Source organism: Lissotriton vulgaris, chromosome 4_1, assembly GCF_964263255.1.
Source record: "Lissotriton vulgaris chromosome 4_1, aLisVul1.2, whole genome shotgun sequence".
Classification (NCBI taxonomy): domain Eukaryota; kingdom Metazoa; phylum Chordata; class Amphibia; order Caudata; family Salamandridae; genus Lissotriton; species Lissotriton vulgaris.
The window spans coordinates 1692672465-1692694690 of record NC_141691.1 but is presented as its reverse complement, the minus strand read 5'-3'; the positions used below and the strand labels follow the sequence as shown (position 1 = coordinate 1692694690).

At 42.1% G+C, this 22226-nt stretch overlaps 1 protein-coding gene across 1 annotated transcript in view; it reads right to left on the bottom strand.

Annotated features, from left to right (window-relative positions):
• The window catches only part of LOC147724410 (Y+L amino acid transporter 2-like), a 507321-nt gene that overhangs the window by 475688 nt on the left and 9407 nt on the right, over nucleotides 1-22226 (bottom strand). The window contains exon 2 of the mRNA XM_086918041.1: nucleotides 19184-19692. Within this exon, the coding sequence (XP_086774167.1) occupies nucleotides 19184-19692 (509 nt within the window). The remainder of the gene's footprint in view (nucleotides 1-19183; nucleotides 19693-22226) is intronic.

Here is a 22226-nt window from a genome sequence, read left to right as displayed (position 1 = left end):
CATGCCTGAACACTGTATTGTACTCAGTCGTCACAGACAGAGATTGATGTTGTGGTAGCACATTGTCCTGCCAGCATGACGCCTTTCAATGTGCATGTTGATGTGTGCACATACCCAGCTCATGTATGGATTTCCATGTACATGGGCATTTTTACTCAAGGGCCATCAGGTGGCTGACACAGGAGTGTGATCCATGTTAATATTTGACTCTGCTTCCCTGTGAGGGGGTGTGCCTGTGCTGACAAGATGGCTGACAGTGGAGTTTTGGTGTTTGGTGATGGCCAAGTCCCAGCATGGCCTGTGCTCCCCACAATAGAACCCAGTCCCTGAGTACTTGCCAGCCTATTACCAGCCCCTCTGAGGTGAGCATGGTGCAGTGTGGGCTTGCTGGGCCATGTAGGTGGCTGAGGACTGTCAGTGACTGCAAGTCCCAGCATACTCTGGGCTACACCCCCCTTCCCAGCATGCCCTCACTTCTCTCCTTCTGACTCTGCTTCCCTGTGATGGGGTGTGCCTGTGCTGAAAAGATGGCTGACAGTAGAGTTCTGGTGTTTGGTAGTGTCCAAGTCCCAGCAGGGCCTTGTGCTCCCCACAACAGTACCCAGTCCCAGAGTCCCTGCCAGCCCATTTCCAGCCCCTCTGAGGTGAGCATTCTTCAGAGACGTGTTGATGGTGCAATTGGGAGAGGTTGCATTATCTGTGACAACAACCCCATCATGCTTTGGTATACACTGACTTCACAGGCATGTCCACTAATCCTTCCCGTCAGTCAGCTTGACTGTGAGATATTGGTTGTGGTGACAGGGATGTCTGATAGTGATTAGTGCCACTGCCTTTCCCTATTTGTTGTTAGGTTTCTACATGTCAGTTACAAATCACTATGATGTGGCCATTATTGGGTTTGTCTGACTAGCATACACTTCTTGGGCAGATTGACTTTTGTTTACTGGGCCTTTGCTATCACTGCATGGTTTCACTGTCCCCTTAACGGTGATGTGAGTGTATTGCGACACAATATTGAGTATATTGGTTGTGTACTCACCAGGCTCTGGTATGTGTGGTAGGCCATGAATGCCCTCTGGTGGTAGGATGTCCAGCACCTTCTCCTCCCAGGGCCTAAAGTAGACTGGTATGGCAGGAGGGCCACTGCCAGTGATCTGGCTCAGGGCGTTTTCCTTCTGGAGGAGCTTCTTGACCCTCCTGTGCACGTCATACCACCTGTTCTGGATGTCAGTCTTTGTGCGATATGCTGGTGCTTGTGCGTCCACCTTGTCCACGATCCTGTCCCACATCTTGGTTGTCTGAGACATGGGTGACCTTTGTACCAATGCGCCAAACAAATGTGGCTCCACTTTGAGGATCTCATCTACCAATATTTCCTAGGGGGCATGGTGATAGGTGGTGGTGAGTAGTGATGTGGGTGGGTGGGTGTTTGTCTGTTTTGGATGGGTGTATGTGTGTGAGTATTTGGAGTGGTGATGATGGTGTGTGGGTTGTGTGATGGGTGAGTTGTGTGTGTGTGTCAGTGGTTGGTGTCTCAAGTTGTTGTGTGCTGGCTGCTCTGTTGTATTTGCAAAGGATCATGGTTGTGTCTTTTTGCCTTTTTATAGGTGGAGTTGTGGGTGTGTCTTTGTGCTTTTTTGGGGGGTATTTATTGACTTGGTCATTGCTTAACTGGTCCTTTTTTATGTTTTTGCTGTTGTTTTTGGTGGGAATGTAGGAGACGTTCTTCTGACCAAGTCGGACGCTCATGTTGGCTTGTGCGGGCTGCTCCATGTCTTTCACGCTGGTTTTGTTCTGTGTTGCATGCGAGTCGATCGTGGTGGTCTATCTCGCTTCAGGTATGTTTTAGGTCTGTGTGGGTCGTGCGGCTTGAGCTCTGTGCAATTTGGTCAGATTTCATGCGTTTGGCATCATACTGTGCGGCTCGGACGTTGCGGGTACGTATCGGTCAGTTTCATTCCGGGTTTGGTTCGGTCGGTGCAGCTCGTGTCCATTTTCCTGCCGGATGGCTGATTTTTGTACAGCTCGGTCGTACGGCTTGTTTTCTGTATGGCTCGGTTGTAGGTAACGGCTTTCACATCCTACTTCACGGGTCGTACGGTGCCTGTAGGTGTCGGTCGGACTCCGTTCCCGATACGAGCCGGTCAGCCGATTTCCAACCCGAATCGGAATCGACCCCTCTATGTAATCCGTTTGCACTTTCTTTGTATAAATGTATGCAATACCTACTACTGTATTAAATATAATTTGCAAAAAAATCTACAATTTTATTAGTAATTAAAATATACTTTATACAAATGTTAAAACTGATGGAAATGTACATTACATATTTTCAGAAATATATGCACAAATATATTTCTATTGAATTACAATATAATAAAATATTTTACTGTTTCATCCTACTCAAATTAATAAGCAAATAAAAAATCTAACAACTATAATGAAAATTGTGTGATTTCTATTTATATTTACTTTGTTTATATTAGATATATTTTATATACATAAAAAACTATTTATTCTCACAAACATTATAATAAACAAATATATTCAATGTAGTAACTCCTATTCCCCATTTTTTAAATGCAAAGTTATCTTATATATATATTTTTAATAATAAATTCTAATATATTAAAAAGCATATTAAATTGGACGGTTTTAATATTTCAAGAAAGTTGGGCAATTGATCCTGTCTTTCGTACTGGTTATCTTAATATTTATAAACCTGCGATCAAGGGGAAAAAGGGAAGACCTTCTGGTGGGCTGGTTATTTGGATCAGACAATCCTTAGGATACAGGCCACTGGTATTGACAACCCAAAATGTTGATATACTGGGGTTAAAACTTGGCAGAGAAAACCATCAGGACTTATTCATAATAAACATCTATGCAAGGGGTCTACCAGGAGGACGGAGTCCAGCAATCATAGACGATCTAGACCTTCTATTGAATTCCATTGGAAGGGACAAGTGCATAACAGTGGCAGGGGATTTAAACTGCACGTTTGAACCCCTACCTAGTTTGGGGGATGACTATTATGGAGAGGTTGACCAACTATGGAATGTCCCCAACCTAGTCATAATACCTGTTAAAAAGGTTACAGAGGCTGCTCTACAGTGGCTTGGTCTGTGCTTGGAGTGGGGATTAAGAGCCGCCAACGGAAGAGCATTCGCAGACAGGGCGGGTCAGGTTACGTTTGACAATGGGTCAAGCACAAGCCAAATTGATTATTTCTTAATCAAAATAGAGTTTTGGTCACTTTTAGAGGACATGGAAATTTTAGTAAGGCCAGAGAGCAACCACAATCCTCTGGTAATAAATCTGAAAGTAGACAGAGGTTTGGTTAGATCAAACGCAACCAATTGTATTACAGCAGAGGCCACCCTCACAAATGATTGTCGTAGGGTCCGATGGTGTAGGGTCCTGGATGACCAGGTTACCCTTGATAAAATCTCCCAAGAAGTGTCATCGGCGGTAACAAAGGCCAGGTCAGTGATTGGTGACTCAGGGCCACTCGAGCAGATTAGCTCAATTCATGAGCTCCTGTTTGATAAATTAAGATCCTTCTTTACAAAGTCAGGAACATCTGGGAAAATTGGTGGTGGTTTTTCGAGTACCAAATGGTACAATAAAACCTGTCCCCAGGCTCATAGCTCCCTGATCGATGCTATCAAAACTAGGGTGTCATCAGTAATGCAAGCGGAAAGGGAAAATTATAAGAGGGTCCAAAAGAATGCGAAGCAGTTATGGGACGACCGTCGCTGGTTGGATCTGTATGAGGCCAGTTTGTCTTCCAACCAGCTCAAATTCTGGCAGGTCGTGAAATGGGGCGGGCCTGGGACTCGCAAACTCCAGTTAACTATGTCTCCGCCGAGGACTGGGTTGAGCATTACTCAACCCAGTTCTGTGGCCTGGTAATGGCAACAAATGACGTAGTGGAGAGAGGCTTGTCGTCTATACCCAAAATTATTAGTGTGCCCACAGTGTTTGAAAATATTGAGGCTGAGAAGGCGTTAAGGTTGGTCCAAGCGGGCAAAGCGCCCGGTATGGACTGCGTCCCAGACGATCTTTTCAAGCACGATCTGGATAACTGGGTACCATATATTACGACTTTAGCTAATGCCATTGTCAATGGAGCTAGGGTTCCAGACTCATGGAAAGGGGCCGAAATCCTTTCTGTTTTTAAAAAAGGAGATCAGTCCCTGCCAGGGAACTACCGCCCCATAAGTCTTATAGACGACCTGCAGAAAGTTATTGCTAGAATGCTTTTGGGTAAAATTCAGGCATGGATGAGTGAGGAAAATATTTTATCCCATATGCAAGCTGGCTTTAGGTCAAACACAAGCACAGTGGACCAAGTGCTCAGATTCACTCTGATATATTGGAAGACTGTGTTTCTAGGTGGGGGCACCATCTATGCAGCGTTCGTGGATCTCAAATCCGCGTTCGATCTGGTCCCTAGAGAGAAGATGTGGGCTGCTTTGAGCAAAATGGGAATGCCACCTGAACTCTTGGAGTTAACTGTAAGGCTGCATGATAACAACTTTGCCAGAGTAAGATGGGTTAGGCAGGGCCAGGTGACTGAGCCTTTCCCTGTGACTCGTGGTGTAAGGCAGGGCTGCGTCGGCACCAACCTTGTTTTTACTATTTATAGATCAAGTAGTGCAGTTCTTAGTAGATACCCCAACAGATGGTACACAGACAAAATATCGATTTTTAAATATCGATATGCAAAAATATCGAAGTTTAAATATCGATATACAAAAATATCGAAGGTAAGTAATATCGACAATCTAAATATCGATATTGGTATGATATCAGTAATATCGAAGTTGTAAATATCGATGTTAATAATATCGAAATTAATAACTTTGATGTTACTAATATCAATTTTTAAATAAATTTAGTGTATATTATATTGTATTTATCATGTTTTATTATTTATTTTTAATGTTATTTTATTAAATATTGTCTTTTACTACTGTAGCGGGTTGTGGGTTTATAGGGGAATAGGGTGGGAAGTAATTTAATTATGTTAAATTAATTATTCATTATTAGGAATTATTAATTAATTAATTGAGAATTAATTTTAAATTATTTTTAATTAATTTATTAATTGATAAATATGTTCTGTAGCGGGTTATGGGTTTATAGGGGAATAGGGTGGGAAGTAATTTAATAATAATTAATGAATTGATATATGTTTGTACATATTTTAATTAATAATTAATTGGTAATTAATTTCCAATAATTACTTAATTAATTATTATATTTTTTTCATATTAATAATGATTAATTCGTTGGTAATTAATTATTATTAATTATTAAATTAAATTAATTATAGTAATTTTTATATATAATTTATTGTTATTCTTAATTAATTAATTGTGCAAAATAATATTAATTTTTAAATTAAATTAATTACAGCAAATGTGCTAATATATTTACTTTATTGTTATTGTTAATTAATAATTAATTGGTAATTAAATAATATTAATTAATTTTGGGTACAGGGGTATTTTTAGGGTTCAGGGTCAGTTTTCAGTTCATGGGTAAAGGGGTATTTTTAGGGTTCAGGGTCAGTTTTCAGTTTATGGGTAAAGGGGTATTTTTAGGGTTCAGGGTCAGTTTTCAGTTTTTGGGTAAAGGGGTATTTTTAGGGTTCAGGGTCAGTTTTCAGTTCATGGGTACAGGGGTATTTTTAGGGTTCAGGGTCAGTTTTCAGTTCATGGGTAAAGGGGTATTTTTAGGGTTCAGGGTCAGTTTTCAGTTCATGGGTAAAGGGGTATTTTTAGGGTTCAGGGTCAGTTTTCAGTTTTTGGGTAAAGGGGTATTTTTAGGGTTCAGGGTCAGTTTTCAGTTTTTGGGTAAAGGGGTATTTTTAGGGTTCAGGGTCAGTTTTCAGTTTTTGGGTAAAGGGGTATTTTTAGGGTTCAGGGTCAGTTTTCAGTTCATGGGTAAAGGGGTATTTTTAGGGTTCTGGGTCAGTTTTGGATTTTTGGGGTACAGTCGTACAGGGTAAAAATTAAATAAATTTAAATTAAATCAATTAAATGAAATTACAAAATATAAAATTACATTAAATTATTACGTTTTTAATTTATTTTAAATGTATATGTATTAGTTTTAATTTTTTAATTATGTTTTAATATTTGTATTTAATATTTGTAACATTATATGTATTTTATAATTATTTTAACATTATTATTAATACATTTAAAAAAACGATATTTTTAATTTCGATATTTTTGTACTACGATATTATTTTTTCGATATTTTTGTACTTACCTTGTTAGGGATAGGATTCCGATATTTTTGACTTCGATATTTTTGTCCCGATATTTTTGTATGTCGATATTTTTGATTTCGATATTTAGTCAGACATTCCAACAGATGCGCCAGTTTTAGGTGGGAGAAAGTTTCCCCTTCTTATTTTTGCCGACGACACGTTGATCTTGGCAAAAACTCAAGTGGGGCTACAGACCGCAATAAATAAATTTGTGGAGTTTTGCAAAACCAATGACCTTGAGATTAACGTACCTAAAACTAAATTTATGGTCCTAACGAAGAACAAACCATTACGGAGTCAAGTTAGTATGAATGGTACCATCCTAGAACAGGTAGAGGTTATGACTTATTTAGGTGTGGTTATAGACTATAGGCTGCGATGGAAGGAGCAGATTGATGCCCTCTGTCTAAAATTTGTTCGTTTAACGGGGTGTTTGGTTAAGGAGCAACGATGCTTCCAAACCAAAAGGATTTTGCCAGCATTAAAAATTTATAATGCTAAAATAAGCTCTGCTATCCTTTATGGAGCGGATTTATGGAGTTCTGTAGACCTCGCACCTTTGGTTAAAATTCTAAATAAGTTTTTACGCAGCTTGGTTGGTCTTCCGCTATCCACACCTACCCTTCCCCTTCTGTTAGATATGGGCTGCCACTCCATCAGAGACCTAGCTCGTTATAGGATGGTAGCTCTGTGGAGACGTATCATGTCTACACCAGAACTGTCTCTGTTTGCCAATGAAATTTTGGATGTGAGATCCATCTTAGGGTCTGGAAACCTACCTTGGTTTCGAGACGTGAAGTCTATCCTACGAAATATGGGTTTGAACTAACAGTGGTCAGATCCGGGAAACCATGTGTTCCCGCCGAAAAAAGAATTTAAACTTTTATATTGGGCTACTGTAAAAGAAGAACATATTTCGCTATCACAGTCTACAAACTTGACAGGTCTTTTCTTGCTCCACAAGGTAGACTTCCACACTGAGCCGTATTGGGATAACATTACCAAAAGTTTAGACAGAAAACTTTACCACCAGTTCAGAGTTGGTACGCTACTTGTAAGGGAGTTCACAAACAAATGACGTAGCCAATCTAATGAGTTCTGCCCCTGGTGTAGTGGGCAAAGGGAATCCATTGGCCATTTTTTCTTAGTCTGCCCAGCTTATTCCGCCCCCCGTCGCAGATGGATCAAGCCCATTTGCTGGAGGATTAATTCACGGGTGTGTATGGAAGCCCTCTGGGTTTTAAGATCAAATTCCTCAGAGTGTGTGTCAATAGGCGTGGCCAGATTTTTAGGGTGGGTATGGATTATTAGAGCTAGGCATCCACTTGGCAATTAATTAGATGAAGGGTTTTACACTTTCACTTTTTATTCTTGTATGAAATATTATATTCGATTGAATTTCTGAATGTCTTTTCGAACTTATTTAATCTAATCTTATTGATTCGTTGATGTCTTAGAGGACACTATGGAGAATTTTTATTATTTAAAAATTGCTCATGACACGAACTGTATTTTTAATGATGAATTATGTATGTATTTTATATGTTGTCTTTTATGATGAAATATTCGAAATAAAGACGTATGAAACTGATATTAAATTGAGGTAGGTGCTGGACACTAAACAGAAATAATTTACTATTCCCACTCCAGTCTATGTTAAATCAGGGTAGGTGCTGGACACTAAACATAATTAATTTACTATTCTCACTCCAATATATGTTAAATTAGGGTAGGTGCTGGACAATAAACATAATTAATTTACTATTCCCACTCCAGTCTACATTAAATTGGGGTAGGTGCTGGACACTAAACATAAATAATTTACTACTCCCACTCCAGCCTATATTAAATTGGAGTAGGTGCTGAACACTAAACATACATAATTTACTATTCCCACTCCAGTCTACATTAAATTGGGGTAGGTGCTGGACACTGAACCAAATTAATTTACTATTCCCACTCCAGTCTATGTTAAATTTGGGTACGTGCTGGACACTAAACACAATTAATTTACTATTCCCACTCCAGTCTATGCTCAATGGGGGTAGGTGCTGGACCGTAATATAAATACATTACTATGACCACTCCAATATATTAAATTAAATTAAATATGTATATTTTTTAAACACTCCCCACCCTTATCCCCTATGAACCCAACATCCCACTCCTAAAATTCATTATCAAATATTTTTTCAAATATCATAAATTCAATTTGTTTAAACTTTTTTAATAATATTTCATTTAAATTATCTATTTTTAAAACACTCCCCACCCCTATAAGCCCAACATCCCACCCCTAAAAGTAACTGTCAAATTTAATTTTAAAAGTAAAAATACATTTTAAAATTAAATTTTAAATATTTTAAATATTATATACATTCTAAAATGTATACCTTTTTTAAAAATTACATTTAAAATATCTTAATGCAAAGCACTACCCACCCTTATCCCCTATAAATAAAACATCCCACTCCAAAAATTAATTTTCACATTTCATTTTAAATATTTCTAAAAAAATTGTAGATAAATTCTAAAATATATAATTTTTTAAAAAATATTACATTTAAAATATCTTATTTTAAAACACTACCCACCCTTATCCGCTATAAACCCAACATCCTGCTCTTAAAATTAATTTCCAAATTTAATTTTAAATATTTAAAAAATATTTTTAAATACATTTTAAAATGTATATTTTTTTAAATACATTACGTTTAAAATATCTTATTTTAAAACACTCCCCACCCTTATCCACTAGAAACCCAACATCCTGCTCCTAAAATTGTTTTTCAGATTGAATTTTAAATATTTATTTTTTTAATAAATTTTAAAATGTATAATTTTTTTAATGATGTTAAATTTCAAATACATATTTTTAAAACACTCCCAACCCTTATCCCCATAAACCCAACATCCTGCTCCTAAAATTATATATGAAATAAAAAAAATAAAAAAATCTATATAAAATACATATTTTTAATGCATTCCAAACAACATATTAAAACACTTAGGGGCTAATTCCGATATCGGACGGACTCAGGTTTGTCCGACATCGGTCAGGAGGCGTAATCGACCGACCTGCTGTCGTCGGTTACAGCCAGGGGCTAATTCCGATATCGGACGGACTCAGGTTTGTCCGACATCGGTCAGGAGGCGTAATCGACCGACCTGCTGTCGTCGGTTACAGCCCTGCTAGTACGATTGGACCGAACCCTGTTCTGTCGCATTTGTATGCTTCACAATGGAAGCATGCCTTCCGAGCGAAATGCATGCCTGCTTTGTGTAAAGCATGGGTGCAGTTCATCCCTGCACCCTGTGGCCAGCACCCCAAGGTCCCTGCCACAGGGTGCAGGGGTCAACATAGGGGCACCATAGGTGCCCTGAGGCCGCCTTTTGGCAGCCTCGCACCCATGGGGGCCCTGCTGGGGGCCCGAGAGACAGTTTCCGGCTGCCTTTTCATGCTGGAAACACCGGCAAGAAAAGGCAGTGAAAAACTGCCATCGTACTCCCTCGGTCGTAAAGAGGCGACCGGGGGAGTACTGAAGGATTTCCGGATGGCAGACTTACTCTCCGAGCTCGTCATAAGCCATCAGGAAATCCGAGTCGGATTCCATTCCGACCGAGCCCATTGGAATGGCTCGGACGGAAAGGAATCCGCCGACACGTTCCGATTCAGTCGGAAGGGCTCCGAACATGGTTCGGAGCCCTTCCAACTGGAATCCGCCCCTTTGATACAAAATATTACAAAAAATAAAAAAAATTACAAAATACTACACTTTATCGATATTTTCACACAACGATATTATGACATTCGATATATTTTACTTTGATATTTCACTACACATACCAATATGGACATTTTTAACATCGATATTAAAAACATAGATATTTTCTACCTTTGATATTAAAAATTTGATATTCTGGTATGTTGATATTAAAAGTTCAATATTTTGACTACTCACCCTAAATTACAGGGACCGGGAAACAGTGCTGCATAGGGCCAGAGAACATCAAGAGATTACATACCAGGGCAATGCAGTATCATTCTACCCTGATTTTACTCTGACTGTTCAGGCTGCCAGGAGAAACTTTTTGCTCGTAAAAAGGATGTTTCATAAACAGTACATTATATTCCCTGCTCTATCCCGTAAAATTATGCACTTTCCATGGTGGCAAAACTATGTATTTCACGGACCCTATACCTGCCGCCAAGTTTGCTTGAAACCTTTGCCCTAACAAGCTGCCTCTGCGAGCGGACAAGTGTGCTGAAGAAGGGGAACCACTCAGCGAGAACGACTAGCTGATTAAACACAAGGAATTCTGTTGATCTGCAATTTCCGGGGTGCTGAGGGTGGGCGCCCCTCCACATCTTGTTCCTATGATAAACTCACCCTCTTCGGCTGTCTATCTTTCATTGACTTGTTTGTCTACCAATTGGTGTATGCCTCCCCCGCTGCATTTGTAACATCCAGCCACCAAGCATCCACCAGCTGGGATTTGCCGGGCCCCTAGAGTTCCCATCTGGGATACGTCATGTTATGTTTTTGTTAGTTGGCCACTCGTGGCCACATTGGGGTAGGGGGATTGCTTTTCAGCCGAGTTGGGTGGATGTAGTGGGAGGTGGATGGTGGTATCTGGGCGCTGAAGATGCAGACTTGCAGATGACTCCGCAGCTGAATGCATGAGCTTACACACTGAAAATATAACGTCCTTGGAATGTATGGAGCCTTAATGATTGTAGAAAGGCAAAGCTGGTTGCGGCATATCGCTAACGAAATGGGGCTGATATATGCTTTTTGCAAGAACTGCATCTGACGAGGGCAATTGGGCGCACTTGTAGGCGGGATGGATGTACTGCAAGCTACTCCAATTATGCAAGGTAGACCATGATTATCTTTAGAGAAGGGCTACTCTGGCACACATGAACTGCGATATGCGACCCACAAGGGAGGTATGTCCTACTAGCAGATGTGCTGGGGGGGCTACCTGGTCAGGTTGGTCTCGGTATACGGGCCAAATGTTGATGACCCAGACTTCTTTGGTGAGGTATGGTGACTAGTTGAAACCATTGGTCCAGGGGCGGTCTTATGGGGTGGAGATTTTCATGTCATACTGGACCCAGACAGGGACAGATTGGGGGATTCTCATTGCCCCCACCCTAGAGCAGTGGCACAGATACAAACTATTATGACAGATCACGACTTGGTAGATATATGGTGCAACCACAACAGACACAAAGAGGAGGGCACTTGTTTGTCGACGATGGGACTCAGCTGGTCCAGAATAGATTTCTCGATGACCTCAAGAGATGTGGCATCGTTGGTCACCAAAACTACCCACCTCACACGAACCCTCTTTGACTATACCCTGGCACTGCTCGAATTTGAACTTCCGGGCACCCCAAGTAGAGTTTTTACCTGGGAACTCCCATTAGGTGCTCTGCGGGGCCAAGTGTTCTGAGATGTGATCCGCTCAACCATTGTGGAATATTTTGCATTAAATAAGGGCACGGTGGGATTCCCCTCCATACTACGGGAAGCATTCAAGTCGGTGATCCAAGGTGAGTTTATCACCAAGCAGGTGGGGGTTCTGAGGTCATTACGAAGGGACCTTAGGCAGCTCAAGGCAGAAATACAAGAGCTTGGACAGGAATACTTTGCCACTAGCCAATTGGGGATCCCTGGGACTATTAGAGGTAAATAGGTTGAATTTGAAGAAGAAGCTCAAAGGGAAGCACACTATATGGGGAAAGAAGCATGTGCCAGAAGGTACAGAGAGGGGGAATGGGCCAGTAAAACATTGGCTAGTCTCCTTAAAAACCCATGGGTCAACGATTACATCTGCGAGTTGTGTTGTTCTGACAACCGGATGGCGATTGGTCAGGATGTCATCCAAGCAGAAATGGTATCCTTTTATTCCTCACTATACGAGGTGAAACATTTTAACCCCCATCCTGATCTGAACCCCATTTTTTGGCTCGTTGTAGCTACTGTGGCTGGAGGATGGCCACTGTAGATATCTGGAGTAACTGTTCTCTGAGGAGGAGGTGCTGGGGGTGATCCTTGCCCTGCCCGGTGATGAGGCCTGGGACTGGACGGATTGACGGCCTCTTTTTAAAAGGAATTTGCCTTGCTGCTAATACCACACCCCAACATGTATGAGGAATCGCTGGAGAGAGGAACACTCCCCCTTTGCTCGAGGAAGCTCTTATCATCACGATCCTCAATCCAGATAAAGACCTGCTGCTGAGCGATTCCTATCAATCGTTATCGATAATCATCCTAGAACATAAAAACCTCGCTAAATTGATCGTGCCTCTACTACTCCTGCTGCTGCCCACGGTGCTGCACCCTGACCAGTGCGGTTTTGTCCCCGATAGGGGTACTTCACACAATCTACAAACCTTCTTCGCTATCATGCAAGAAGTGGACCCTTCCCTCCCTGCACCTGCGATCTTCCTGGACACCAGCAAGGCCTTGATTACCTTGGAGTGGCTCTTCTTGTTTGCACTTCTCTCCCGTATGGGCATTAGCCTCAAATTTTTTAAACTGGCCGCCCTGCTCTACTCTTTACTGACAGCGAGACTGCAGATCAATGGGATGATATACCGTCCCAACCCATCCAAATAACCCGTGGCAAGAAACAGGGCTGTCCGTTATCTCCCCTCCTTTTTGCCATCACCATGGAGCCTCTCGCTGCTCATCTGAGGCAGCATCACATCAACATCACGCGCATAAAGGCCTGGCATTCACCCCTAGGGTGGCTCTAGTATCATTGTATGTGGATGATGTGACCCTGTATGTCAAGAACTTGGACCCCCTGATCAGGGAAATCATTTTTTGGGGGGGCCTATCGGGCATCATCATTATTGGGGTATGTCGGTCATCTTCTCATTGACCCTGGCCACCGGCCTGGTCCAATCAGAGTACCTCCTTAGTTGGGCAGAGACTCCATTGAAATATTTAGCAATCTGGCTTAGCTGGGACATTGAAGAGCTTTGGCGTTATAATTATGATAGACTAATGGATTGGCTTGAGAGCTGACTGGCCTGTTGGTCGGCATTGCCGCTGTTCCTTGCAGGGCAATTAGGCATAGCACAGGTGGTGATGCTCCTGAAGTTTCTGTACGTTTTTGTTAACCTTACGCTACCCCTTACCGCTGACTTTAGGTGCAGGCTACGTTCGAACCTGATCACTCTCGCTTGGGCTGGCAAATTACCCAGGACCTCCTGGGAGACTCTGGCGCTGCCCTTCAAACAGGGAGGACTGGGAGTCCCGAGCATGGACTTCATAGTCGGATTGTCTGATTATGCCTTGATAAGCTGTCCCAATGCATTGTTTCTCTTTATACTGTACTATCTAACTTTGGTACCCAATAAAAGCATAATAAAAAAAAACCAAAGGATAAAAATTTAAAAGAAATCAAAAACATTGTTGGCACCCCGGCCAGTGAAGTCAGGGGCTAACTTTCAAATCAGGGTATACTCTGCCAAGAAGGAATTTAAGCAGTCTCCCTCAGGGTGCAAAAGATGCAAGGAATCCACAGAAGGATCATCCCCATTATCCAATAGTTTAAAGCACTGATTTGTACAAGGACATACAGAATTAGTATTAATTTGAGACATTGTGTAGTTAAGCTTTATCGAAAGTAAAATTAAAAGACCACCCTTTGCACTCCCATGACTGGATGAAGCAGCATGGACTTCAAAGGAGGAAAAATACTTTAAGGAAAAAGTCTGGGTATGTGTCCCATGTCTCCTGAAAACAACCAATGTTATACTAAAAAGTCATAGAAAGCCTTGTGATCCATTTTTGCTAGTGAGACCAGCAACATTTCAACTTATAAAGAAACAGCACCAAAGTTTACCAATTTATCCTTTGGATCATTCTTACAAGCATCTGGACCACAAACATCAAGACTGGACAATCAATCATTATCACACAATGAGCATAATGGGACAAAACAGTTAGAAGTGGGGATGTTAATCTCAGGCAGGAGAACTAAAGCAGGGGCTAGGGAGCCCAAGGGAGTAGATAAACAAGCATTAGGCCCCATGAGAAGAAAAAGAGGTGGCCTATCAATCCTTTCAGAATGGCAGCTGGGATAACAAAAAGCCCGCTAGTCATGGGTTGTTAAAATTTATTGCTGCACAGTCTCCTTCCAAAGACCTTGGTTGTAAGACGATCCGATACGAGAAGGTACACAATAATCTCTTTGGACAAAGGTAGCCTGTCGCTCAGTTGAGTGTGTACCCTATGAATTACTTTGTTTTTGAGCAGACCAAAACTTGATGTGGTGTTAACCATCAATACAGTGACACTGGCCAGTATGAGAAGGTATGGTTTTGCACATGGAGGAAGTTCTAGATTATCCATCTTGTCATCAGCTGTGGTAGAACTAGCCCATCTGCTAACATTAGTGGATGTGAAGCTTCCACCAATGGTAACATGAGGGGGGGCATAACCCTCTCCGCAGTAGGAGCTTGTCTTGTGCCACAAATGAATCACAGAACTGCTGATGTCCAAGGACATGATGCCAACAGGTGCCCAAATGAAAAAGGCTACCTTTCCCTGTAACTAGCACAGTCAAGGGCTTGGGATCAGTCTGCCTTCTAGTAGAGCTCAAATGGGAAAAGCAGCTTGCCTACCCAACTCATCCAAACTCTTGTAAAGCTACATATCGACTTGGCCCTTTAGATTACTGATGGTATCTTCAATCTTAATAAGTCTGGATTAACAAGATGAACAAGAGGAAGCGACCAGAGATTCTAGCTTTGATGACAATAGGTCCACAAGTATATTAGCTATGATAATACAAAGGTCATTGCAAAGTGAGCAAGGCGAATGGCCATAAGAAGAAGGCTGACAGGCTGACTTAATAACAAACCCCATTTGTAGGTATTTTAATTCTTGAGTTACTTAATGAGGTCATGCTAATACCATCTACCAGGGCACTTCCTACGGTGGGATTAGAAACTCCAAAATCGCTATCAGTGATGGGGGATCATGGTGGAAGAAGAAGGCAATGAATGACTTATGGTGGTGGTGGTGGCAACGTTCACATGCACGCCATCACTAGACCCATTTCCTACCACATGTACTGCAGGGTTTGGATTCTGCTCTGAGGCTTGCAAGCTAATCTCTAGTTCAACCTCAGCTGTGCTGTTTCTTCAGAGATAGCCCGTACTGCAGAAGTGAGCTGCGTCGCAATGTTAGCACCATTGTGGGGGCCTTTAACAGCCTCAGCGACAGTTAGACTTTCCGCTTGCACATTATCTAGGCAGAGTGGGATAACTGCATAACGTGAAAAACAAAACGAAACTAAGGTGGCGGCCCAGTCCGATCTCAACCGCACAGAGGCACAGACAGGCCGGCTCAAGGCCTGGTATTACCCTTGGGCCCATCTCACGCCCCAGGAAAATCTATGTGCTTTTGAGTGCTGAGGTGATATTGCGGGTAGCTGCACCTCCTCCCAGGAAGCAGAGAGGTCTGGGGGATGTAGTCCCACCCCAGGGTACAGGAAAGTGCAGCAAAGTCTGTTGTGGGGTCATATTTAATACTATACATGAAGAAATATTTATATAAAGAAACACACATGCGTTTGTGTTTATTTAAATATACATATATACTTTAAAATGATTAATAATATATTGTTATTGTTCTTGGTATTGTTAACTACAGCTTGTATAGCGCCAAATCACCTACAGGTCTCAAGGTGCTTTTTGACAGAAGGAAGCTAAGCCAACAAAAAACAAAAGCATACAGCTATACCCCTAAGTGGAGCTTAAAGCTTCTCTGAACAGAAATGTTTTTAAGGATTTCCTGAAATGCAGCAGGTCAGATTCTTTACGAAGAGATTTGGGAAGTTTGTTCCAAACCTGTGGGACAACCACCGAAAAAGATCTACCACCCTTCGTAGCTAGTTTATAGCGAGGGCAGGACAGTAGTTGAGTATCTGAAGACCTTAGTAATCGTGTCCGTTTATAGATTCCGAGGCGTTCTTTAATGTAAGCCAGAGCTTGACCATAGATTGCCTTGTGGGCAATGCACAAACTTTTAAACTCCACCCGTTGTTTTATGGGGAGCCAATGCAGCTTACACAACAATGGTGATGCATGAGTGCGTCTAGGTAGCCGAAAGATCAGCCTAGCTGCATCGTTCAGGACCACTTGCAGTCTCTTTATCAGGGTTTGGGGGAGACCCAAATACAGGGCATTCCCGTAGTCGAGTTTCAAAATGATTGTAGCAGAGACAATTGTCCGGAGTGTAGAGGGGGAAAGCAAAGGAACTAACTTGCGTAGCTGTCTAATTTAGCTGTCTAATTAAGTTAGTACAGGTCCCAACCACTGAGGAGATCTGGCTGACCATTGACAGCTCATATGTTGTATTTAATTAATTCTTTTCATATTTTGCATTTATTAACATGAAAACATATATCTCCAAACAGAAAAGAAACATCAAAGCCAAATTTCAAGGTTTCAAGTGCTTTTCTTCCACAAATAGGAATAGCAGCATGAAGAAACGTGGAGGCAGCACCAGTTAGAAAGTGATTTGAAGAGGCATATAGTTGTATCAAAATTTATTTTATTGTTCTTTTTTCAGAAGTGCACAAGACAGCCAACGCGTTTCGCTCCCACCCCGGGAGCTTCGTCAGGGCAGAGTAAAAGTAAGGGCCTGGATTGAGTATTCCAGAGACTGCAGGGCAGTATGACGTTGGGTTGAACTTCAGGTGTATCAAAATATCAGCAGAAGATTTTGATTTGTAGTCGATGGGGTGTGTCACCAGATATTGATTTATGCCGATATAATGAGGATCAAGGCACCAACCGAAGGGATATATATATGATGGCAAAAAATAGTCGATTTTCGTTTTGCCGGTAACTCATAAAATTGCTTCAGTCACCAGGTGTAGAGATATATATCAAGTTGTCATAGAAAAGTAGTTTCCAGTGCGTGATCCAATGGTAGTGCCCCAAAAGTGATAGGCAGGCCTTAATAAGCTGCCAAGGAGCCTCGTTCTGCAGGCTATGTGTAGCCGGTGTTGTCCTCCGAATCGGGACGCTGCGGAGGACAACACCGGCTGCCTATCACTTTCGGGGCACCACCATTGGATCACACACTGGAAACTACTTTTCTATGACAACTTGATATATATCTCTATACCTGGTGACTGAAGCAATTTCATGAGTTACCGGCAAAACGAAAATTGACTATTTTTTGCCATCATATATATATCCCTTCGATTGGTGCCTTGATCCTCATTATATCGGCATAAATCAATATCTGGTGACACACCCCAATGACTACAAATTGAATTCTTCTGCTGATATTTTGATACACCTGAAGTTCAACCCAACGTCATACTGCCCTACAGTCTCTGGAATACTCAATCCAGACCCTTACTTTTACCCTGCCCTGACGAAGCTCCCGGGGTGGAGCGAAACGCTTTGGCTGTCTTGTGCACTTCTGAAAAAAGAACAATAAAAGAAATTTTGATACAACTATATGCCTCTTCAAATCACTTTCTAACTGGTGCTGCCTCCACGTTTCTTCAAGTTGTTATCTGGAAATCCAGTGGGACCGAAACACAGCAGGTCTTGGAGGTTGTACAGCACAGAACTTTTAATACTGTGTGGGACTACTGAAGTTTGAGGTGCTCATTGCTTAGTCCGCTGTGGTGATCTTTTTGTTGTTAGGAATAGAAAAATGCATATCCTCATGTTGGTCCTGACGTGTTTCGGCTCTCCTTGTGAGCCTTGGTCAAAGGTGTGCGAGGTTATTGATTAAAGTGACCACGTGATTAAAATACAGCTGCAGTATAACTTTGTAGTCCTTTAATCATACAACAACCAGCATGCATTGTAAATGAAATATTCAAGTTCTTGCTCACCTTGCAAGGGAGAAAAGAGGGGTATGCGACTGTCATTTTCAGAGCGTTGCAACAGTGCGCAAGGAATGGACTTTGCAATTTTAAATGTACCCAGTCACTTTATACTGCCAGCAATGGCACACTTGGAGCCATACTGCAACTGCAGTGTCTTGATGGTATTTGACCTTTATGTAACACGCACAGCAAGTTTTGGAAGAACTTGAATATTTAATTCACCGTGATGGCAGTTTTGCACATTTCCCAGGTCTACCGCTAATGGTAAACCTGGGAATATGTCAATATTCATAGGTTTTGCATGGTAACACAGATGCACCACCAATTGAAAGTCTCCCTGGGGCAGAGTAATTCAACGCAGCGATTTGCACTGCGTTGCATTACTCTGGATTTACCATGCCACCAGCTTTGGTTCCTCTGCGATGGCAGAGTAGTGTTGCCCGACTGCCTGGCTCAGAGCCAGCAGGTCAAAAGTAAAATGATGTTCTATCGTTGTTTTATTTATCATTTGACAGCTCTGAGCCAGCGTGTGCAGGGAAGGGCGGGGCCGAGGCATGGGAGGGGGAGGAGGAGTGACATGTGCACTTCTGAGTATTCATGTGTGTTGGGCCGGCCTTCTCAGGCCGGCCAAATACACATGCACACTTAGGTTTCCCCCTCCCGTGTTCCTTCCACCCGCCCCACCCCTCTTTGTGGCGGTTGCCACTGCAAGCCACTCTGGGCCATGCAAGGTGGCCTTCCGTGGCTTGAGAAATTGCATCTCAAGGGTTGCGTTACTTGGGCACCTCGTTGCATGGTGCAAAAGCGATGTTACCCTTGATAAATATGGCCCTCAATTTTGAAAATGTAACACTGGAGTGTGTTTAAATTTCAACATCCGATCAACCTTTAAACAAAGGAAATAAAGCAAAGAAGAAACTCAGAATATTTGTCATCATAAGTAACTATAAATGACATTCTGTTGTGGAATAATCAAAAGAATACAGCAAATTCAAGTAAACTGCTACTCACACATACAGGCCGCTGCAATCATCCTGGTCGCCTCATACGGTAGCTCACATGAAGAGAAAAAAGGCTGAACCACATAATTGGCAAAAGTAATAGATACAATCGCCTGAGCTGTTGGCTCTATTATCAGAAAGGAGGACCACAGTACGATAAAGGCAGCAAATCCACCGAAGGCTTCCTGGATATATATGTAGCAAGACCCAGATTTAGTGATGAAAGTTCCAAGCTCAGCATAGCACAGACCTCCAAATGTGGAAAGTATGCCTGCTAGTGCCCACACAACAAGTGACAGTCCAAAGGAGCCGCTGCATTTTAGAACGCCTGCGGGAGACACAAATATTCCTACACTTATCACACATCCAATTATTAACGTGACTCCATTGAACAATGTTATTTCTCGCTTCATTTGTATTTTGACATCATTTACTAAGGATTTCTTTTCTCCTTCATGTTGTTTCCTGAAACACATACTCCAAAACTTATGGAATGGCATCTTCACGCTATTGTTATACCTAGTGAGAATAAAAAATAGAAATATGTCAGTGAAAATTATAAGAATGATGTTGAAAATCTTCTCATCTAAAGAAAAGTAATGGTATTTTAAAACAGCTAATAAACTCCCACTATTCTTCAGAATACAGCAATAAAGTCCTGGTGTATTCTCAGGTCACAAAATAGTCTCTTTGTGAATATAACAACAGGTTTGAAACAGGAGAGTATGTTTGTGCTGCATCACAAACCTGTCACAAAAATGACCTTTCGATGTTACTCCAAGAATTCCAGCCTATTATTATTAATAAATGAAGCAGCTTTCTTTTTGCAAATCCTAGAAAACAGGTTGCCAATGCAGTGATGGGTGGGACACAGCAGACTTTATTCCAGCGCAGGCAAACCGTTTATGAGGTCGAGCTTGACAGTGCAGCTGTCTCCTTGAGACCTGCTGTAATCAGTCTGTGGGCATCAAGTCCATCCCATTTCCTGACCTTGCTTTTCATTAGTCTATGTCAGTGTCCTTCAGTGTCCTTCAACAATTCCTGCTTGCTCGTGGTCAGTCCTGCCTCTTTGTCCCTCCTTTCTCTCTTATGTTCTTCCCACAGAGCAGGCACTTAGTACTGTCTCATTTCGCCATGGCTCTTTATCTGTTCTTTGGGGGACTACTTTTTTCTTAGTTTCCTGCTCTTTTACTGATTGTCTGTGTTTAGCTTCAGAGCTTCAGAGGTGCTTACGTTCAAATATAGCATTGTTCCTCCCACCTCCTCTTGATGCCACAGTTGTGTTACTGCTACCTTTTTTACTGCCGCCTCCCCTACCTGGGGCTCCTGCTGGGTTGTCTGTTTGAATAACTGTAGACATTCAGCACTGTGCCAGTTTCACAAACACTGTGCTGTTTTTCCTTTATTTCTTGTGTATTTTCTGTGCTCTCCCTCCCCCTCCCAATCAATCAGAAGGCTTCAGCCTGGCCTGCCTCACAGCTGTGCTGCTAGTTTGCAATGCCCTCACCAGCTGTTGCCTATCTTAGAGCAGTCCTGGGTTCCAAAAGGGGATCGTTTATGAGATGTATTCCTGTTAAAACAGATTGCACACCTTTAACATGTCAAACATCGTTGCATTGTTTTTTTTCTGCTGACATCCTGTTCTTTACTATTATATATTTAATGCTGCATGTTTTTGCCTTGCTCCTCTGGCTTAAGCTTCTGCCAAGTGTGTCTTTAGTCCAGTGAAGCCGAATATCTACTTCCTTACTAGATGTGACATTTCTCTTTTTACTTTGGCATTTACTAAACTCCTCTGAAGTTTGTGAAACATACGTCTGCCATTCCATGGTGTCTGTGGCATTCTTTTTACAGGTCAGTTTTATATTGTTATCAGGATATGATAACTGTGAGTAAGAGTCCTACATGTGGATAGATTTTTTTTCAGTAAGCATATTTGGAGACCTGGACAGTAACATGGTTAGACGTGAGTAATTTTGTCTCCTTCACGGTCTATTTTTTTTTTTAGCTCTCGCCCGCAATACAGCGCGAATGCGCTGCCATCACTTTACGAGGCATACAGTATACTCAATAGTGTGGAAGCTTCGTGGAAGCTCCGCCCACTCTCCTGCCAATCTTCTTCATTGGCTTAGGTTATAAATGCTGCCTTCCGATTGGTTTTAAGCTTGCTAGTCCCTCCCCATGACAGCCATTTCAGTCATTTGTATCCTTCCATGGCTACTGGCCCCTTCACTGCACGGGCTACTTTTTCCACTCCTGCCCTACCCGCCTCCCCCTTCCTCTAGCAGTCCATGACTTCTTGGGGCCACCCACGCCCTCCAGTGCATTCCCGGTGATGCTCATACATTATCGCACCCACCAGCACTTTCGTTTTCAATGCAAGTGGTCTCCCCGAGTCCTATTGCATTGCCAATGCTTGTTTCACTTACTTACCCTGAGCCTAAAGCTTTATTTACACTTACTAGTAACATAACTCAACACGGAGCATGTAAAGGATTTGCCGTTTGGGATGCATTACTACGAGGCGAGTTCCTTTTAACTTTCTAAAGAAAATGGAGTGTCATGATGACTCAATGAAAACTCTCCGATCTGTGAAAGACTATCTATCCTTCAGACTAAAGCAGTTAATAATAAGACTGAACGTCTTGCTGTGTCCTGAAGCACACAGTTTAGTACAGGGAGCAGGCTCCATCGTCTAGCATAGATGACATCGGCGTTCAACTACCAGATTCTCCCTGTGTTAAAACGTGCCACGCAAATCTTATGCTTTCATTAACTACACCGGCCCCACTGCAATTTGCCAGTAAAGGGAAAATCTGAAACATTAATCAGAATTGAGAATGCACTAGCTATACATCTCGACCAATTAGAGGAGGCGCCAGCGGCTTTACAAGGACGCAGACACAACATGGCTGCTTACTTGTGGAGAGCGCAGTACTTCTGAGTCCGGGTCCTTAATGAAACTTAAACTGAAATCTCTGCTTCTTGTTCTCGTGAAATGGCTCTGCCCTGTGCTCTCAGCACAGCTGCTGCAATAGAGTCCGACCCCGAGT